Source organism: Rhinoraja longicauda, chromosome 6 (genome assembly GCF_053455715.1).
Source record: "Rhinoraja longicauda isolate Sanriku21f chromosome 6, sRhiLon1.1, whole genome shotgun sequence".
In the NCBI taxonomy this organism is placed as follows: Eukaryota; Metazoa; Chordata; class Chondrichthyes; order Rajiformes; family Arhynchobatidae; genus Rhinoraja; species Rhinoraja longicauda.
The window spans coordinates 8,945,542-8,951,799 of NC_135958.1; the positions used below are offsets into that span (position 1 = coordinate 8,945,542).

General features: G+C 45.0%; 1 protein-coding gene across 1 annotated transcript in view; it reads left to right on the top strand.

Moving 5' to 3' along the window:
- Positions 1 to 2,195, top strand: part of cbln1 (cerebellin 1 precursor) — a gene marked incomplete at its 5' end in the record, with an annotated part of 7,254 nt that extends 5,059 nt beyond the window's left edge. The window contains 1 exon segment of the mRNA XM_078401642.1: positions 1,608 to 2,195. Coding sequence (XP_078257768.1) covers positions 1,608 to 1,805 — 198 coding nt within the window.
- Positions 2,196 to 6,258: the final 4,063 nt, after the last annotated feature.

Sequence of the window (6,258 nt, forward strand, 5' to 3'; positions counted from 1 at the left end):
ATGTTCCGAGACAGACACAAAATGTAACTCAGTAACTCAGCGGGACAGGCAGCATCTCTGGAGAGAAGGAATGGGTGACGTTTCGGGTCGAGACCCTTCTTCAGGCTGAGAGTCAGGGGAAAGGGAAACGAGAGATATAGACAGTGATGCAGAGAGATATATAGAACAAATGAATGAAAGACACGCAAAAAAAAGTAACGATGATAAAGGGGACTGGCCATTGTTGGCTGGGCATAGACACAGAAATGCTGGAGTAACTCAGCGGGTCAGGCAGCATCTCCAGAGAGAAGGAATTGGTGACGTTTCGGGTCGAGACCCTTCTCCAGACTGCAAGGTCTGTTAGCTGGGGGGTGGGTTACATTAACTGGTACCCGAATAGGTCTCTGTACTTCAAGAACATTGTCATTAAAATTGCATTGCAAGATATTTTATTTCTCTACTGATATATAATAAGTAATGATTTTAAAAAAGTAATCTGTTCAATGCCTGGCGAGCTGATGTACTTACAGTACGTGAAGGAACTACTCAATAAGTCATCGCCAACTCCTCGAAGATGACGAGACTGTATCTATAAAACCTAGAGTGAAATGGGCAGAGAGTCTTAATGTTTAAGGAATGTGTAGGAAGGAACTGCAGGTGCCGGTTTACACCCAAGATAGACGCAAAATGCTGCAGTAACTCAGCGGGACAGGCAGGCAGATCTGGGGAGATCCAGAGTTTGAAGTCTTAATGTTTAAGGTAGCTTAGCATTAACTTTAGATGTAAGTTTCATCATCTACATTTCCTTGATGAGCGTCTGCTTTGATCTGTCGGTATCACACCTTGCCCTTCCATATCTCTTGTGTCACCCTCTCCCCTGACTCTCGGTCTGAAGAAGGGTCTCGACCCGAAACGTCACCCATTTATTCCTTCTCTCCAGAGAGGCTGCCTGTCCCGCTGAGTTACTCCAGCACTTTGTGCATCTTCCCAGAAGATGGTGTCCGGCTGAGACTGGCCAGATGTTGACGTTCCCTTGCAGTATGACTTTGACTCCTTGTCCCATCTAAATGATGGAGGAAAACACAAAGTGCTGGAGGAATCCGGCGGCTCAAAGTTCCTCCTCCAGCACTCTTTATTTCGCTCAAAATCGGGTTAGGTTTATTATTGTCACGTGTACCGAGTTACAGTGAAAGGCTTCATTTTGCAAGATTCCAGCACCTGCAGTTCCTCCTGTCTCAGTGGTAAAGACCTGGAATACTTTCAGAGTTGTGTGAAGGCTCTCTGGCCCTTTTAATTCTGTCCTTACCGGTGTAGTCTTACCGGCAAATCAGCGGCCACGCTGAGATACTCCATCCAGCGTCTTGTGACTGACTTCGGTTTAAACCCAGCATCTGCAATTCCTTCCTAAACTTTTCCTTTAAAAAAACGAGTACATGGCTTTGAGGACGTTGTGTAACAAGGAACTGCAGGTGCTGGTTTAAACTGACATGGAAAAAAAAAAGCCGGAGTAACTCAGCGGGACAGGCAGCATCTCTGGAGACAAGGAATGGGGTGAGGTTTGGGGTCGAGACCCTTCTTCAGACTCTGTCTTCAGAAGACAGATGTTGACGCTGTTATCTCCTCCACAGGTCAGCTTGATGTTAAACGGGTGGCCGCTGATCTCGGCCTTCGCCGGCGACCAGGACGTGACGAGGGAAGCCGCCAGCAACGGAGTGTTGACACAGATGGAGAAGGGGGACCGAACCTATCTCAAACTGGAGCGTGGGAACCTGATGGGGGGGTGGAAATACTCGACGTTCTCCGGATTCCTGGTGTTTCCAATCTAAGAGGGGAGACAAGATTTGCGTTCTCCTCAACCCTACACTGTCACCAGAGGGTTAATAACTTTTTGTTCCCCCCCTCCCCAAACAGCGCAGGTGCACCCCACAATTGCACAGAAACAAACTTATATAAAAAAGGGGCAGTATTCCATTTGGTACCTTGTATTTATTAGTGGGAATTAAGAATTACTCCGGCCTTACAAACGCCTCTCATCACATCTTTAGTGATTTGGATTTATCCCCAGTCCAATGTAAAGCGATCGCCGTGTTTTAATTCCCATTCCTTCTCTCCACAGATGCTGCCTGTCCCGTTGAGTTACTCTAGTATTTTGTGTCTGTCTTCGATCTAAACCAGCATCTGCCGTTCCTTCATACGCCATTTCTTTAACCAGCCAATTGGGGGGGGGGGGGGGGGGGGGGGGAACCGTGGCTTGATTTATATATTTTTGCTGTTTAGTTTGATTTCGGAATAGTTTACAAAATGCAAAATTAGCCTGCCGAATCGGGGAACTGACTGAAGAGTTGGACGGGAACAGTTCTGTCCGACAGAGGGAAGTGGATTTTTATTAGTAGGGAGGAACTGCAGATGTTGGTTTACACCGAAGATAGACACAAAAAATGCTGGAGTAACTCAGCGGGACAGGCAGCATCTGTGGAGAGAAGGAATGGGCAACGTTTCGGGTCGAGACCCTTCTTCAGACTGAGAGTCAGGGGGAAGGGAAACGAGAGACATAGACGGTGATATAGAGAGATGTAGAACAAACGAATGAAAGAATTGCAAAAATGAAACGACGATATACCCTGCATTCCCCCTCTCTCCATCCCTCCCCCCCAACCAAAGTCGCACCAGCTTCTCGTTCTCATCCAACAACCAGCTAACAATGGCCTGTTTCCTCCATCGTCGTTACTTTTTTGCATATATTTCATTCATTTGCTCTCCATCTCTTTACATCACCGTCTATACCTCTGGTTTCCCTCTCCACTGACTCTCAGTCTGAAGAAGTGTCTCGACCCGAAACGCCACCCACTCCTTCTCCCGTCCCGCTGAGTTACTCCAGCACGTTGTGTCTGTCCACAATTCTATCAGGACTTGTTGCCAAAACGATACTGTCTCTTTAAACATGTAAGAAAGCAGAGAATTTGCTTATCTATGCTTGTATATGTCTGCTAAGCGGAATCTTTAAACAAAAAATGGTTACAGTCTCCAAAATGCAACATGAATTTATTTGCCTTCATATTTCTACATCCTTCTAGATAGGATGTTTTCAATTCCGTGACAGATTAACAACCTATATAACCAAGGGTCAACTTTAAAGGCAGAATTATGGTAACTTTCATCTAGACCAAACAAGGGCGGTTAGTGTATTTCAGTATTTCAGTGTTTTCTGTGGAGGCCCCTAATCGTCCTGGTAGTATATCTATCGTTTGTGTTCCAGTAAATTGTGGCCATATTGAACAACAGAAATTATGGAAAAAAATAGCACTGTGTGAATATTTATAAAATTGAATTTTGCTTTATTTCAATAAATTTTAAATGTAACTTATTTTTGTTAACCAGAAATTATGGTTGGAGGTCTATACTTTATTATGACACACTTTATTTATTGACACCCATTCCTTCTCTCCGGAGATGCTGCCTGACCCGCTGAGTTACTCCAGCATTTGTTGTCTGTCTTCGGTTTAAACCAGCATCTGCATTTGCTTCCAACGCATTCTTTATCGTTCCTATACAAGTGTGCGTTCGGACAATGTGCAGATGCTGGTTTAAACCATAAGCGTTGTCTAAATATTTCGTTTCCCTCTCCCCTGGCTCAGTCTGAAGAAGGGTCTCGATCCGAAACATCTCCTAGTCCCTTTTCTACAGAGATGCTGTCTGACCCGCGGAGTTACTCCAGCATTTTGTGTCTGTCTCCTGTATTTAATGCTTCTTGTGTCTACGTGGTCTTTAAAAAGCTGTTCGTAAAACACCAGGTTAGCTGTAGCCGTTGCAACAAATACGCTTGGCGGACGGAACAAAGCAGGTATTTTACTAATGAAGATAGACACGAAATGCTGGCGTAACTCAGCGGGACAGGCAGCGTCTCTGGAGAGAAGGGATAGGTAGTGTTTCGGGTCGAGACCCTCCTTCACGCTGAGTGTCAGGGGGAAAGGGAAACGAGAAATATAGACGGTGATATGGAGAGAGATAGAACAAATTGATGAAATATATGAGCCGGGAGCAGGAGGAATCACAGAGGAGGAGCTGCGAGGGGGAAATGGTGCAGAACTCTCATCGGAGAGAGGAGGAGAACTTCTTCAAAGGAGATTCTGCAGTGGAGCAGACGAAATGTGTAGGAAGGAACTGCAGATGCTGGTTTAAACCGAAGATAGACACAATATTTACTGGCAGTGAGTGTCACAGAAGCTTTAGTCCGTGCATTACTGACTGAATCGGCGGGTCAGCGTGTGGTGGTTCGTATCTTTGATAAGTAGTGGGAGAATGGGTCGCCGGCGATGCGTGTGTATAAACCTCGCATTGATTGGAGTGTGCTTGCCCTGTCGACTAGACTCAGCGTTTCAACATATATCGCAGCAGTACATTCCAAAAAAAATCACCTGCTGTTTCGTCTAATATGAACTCATTGATGCGGGCTTATTGCTTACATTTTGCTATTTTTTAAATAGAAAATCCGTGGAACTTGTACCCGCCGTTTAAGATGAAAGTCCAACTAGTTTGTCTGAAATCTGAAGATGGGTCTCGACACGAAACGTCACCCAATTCCTTCTCTCCAGAGACGCTGCCTGTCCCGCTGAGTTACTCCAGCGATTTATGTCCATCTTCGGTTTAAACCAGCATCCGCAGTTCATTCCTACACGTAATTTCGAAGGCGGCGAGATAGTCATACAGGCCCTTCGGCCCAGGGGTCTGAAGAAGGGTCTCGACCCATTCCTTTTTCTCCGGAGATGCTGCCTGGCCCGCTGAGTTACTCCAGCTTTTTGTGTCTGCTTTCGACCCAACTCGTCCACACCGACCAAGTCTTAGCTAGTCCCGTTGCCCCGCGTTTGGCCCATATACATCTAAGCCTTGTGCACCTGTCCAAGTGTGTGTTTCATTCTCTCCAGAGATGCTGCCTGTCCCGCGGAGTTACTCCTGCATTTTGTGTCTATCCAAGGGTCTTTTAAAAGCAGTTGTGATGTTTGTGAATTTGGTAGGGTACCGTACACACTGGAGTCAGGCAATCGCTGCACCCTTCACTGAAAATACTTGTATTTATCAAGGCGACATTTGAAGGAGAGGAGAATAGTTCTCTCTCAGCGGGATGGTAAACCGATTGCCTTTTTAAAAAAATAATATAGAACAGGTTTCAATTTTCTTTTGGTAAATATTTATATCTGACACCATTTTATTTACCAAGAGCAGAAATATCAAGAGATTGATTGTGCTGGTTCAGCAATATTTAGATCATATTGCTTGTATCTGTCTTCCACTGACTGGCCTGTTCTTAGCTGTTGGGATCTTTGCCTCTGCAATGTTCTTTTACCCCCAACCCCCTTCGTTTATAAGACAAAACCTTACATCTAATTCAGACTGCCCTGCACTTATCTCCGCGTTGGAAGGAACTGCTGGTTTAAACCGAAGAAGATGCTGGTTTAAACCGAAGATAGACAAAAATGCTGGAGTAACTCAGCGGGACACGCAGCATCTCTGGAGAGAAGGAATGGGTGATGTTTCGGGTCGAGACCCTTCTTCAGACTGAGAATTGGGGGGCAAAGAGAAACAAGAGATAGATTTTTTTTGCATACTTCTTTTTGCATGTCTTTCATTCATTTGTTCTCTCTCGCTCTCTCTCTATCTCTCGTTTCCCTCTCCCCTGACTCTGTCTGAAGAAGGGTCTCGACCCGAAACGTCACCCAGTCCTTCTCTCCAGAGATGCTGCCTGACCCGCTGAGTTACTCCAGCATTCTGTGTCTAACTTCTGTAAACCACTGCTCAGGAAGCATTGTACCGGATCGTGTTTAATTCAACAATCAGTCGGAAACAGACACTGGCCTCGCTCTGCAGGGGGGCGATTTTATTCGACGCGTTCTGGCCAAAGTGTTTTTTTAATATAAACCGCCCAAGTCTTTGGAAATCACGATCTAAAGTGTGAGTTCGCGGCTAGGTTTGCATCAATCTAAGTAACTGCCGATTCACTACTGCGGCGAACCTACTAATTGGCCCGTGTGGAGGGAAATTGATACTTAATAAGCAAAGATTTAAAAAAAATTGTAGCTGGTTTAGGTAGAAAACAACACGGTTTATCACATAAACTGGTAATTTAAATTTATGTTACACACTTAAATTCTCACACTTTAAGTTTATGTCTTTTAAATTGCAAAGTTTTGGCTTTGAATTAAATATACCAGACAGTATTCGGGCCTCAATGATGTTTGGTAATTTGGCCATTTCCCCCCCTCTAATAAGATTTGGATCTGTTCA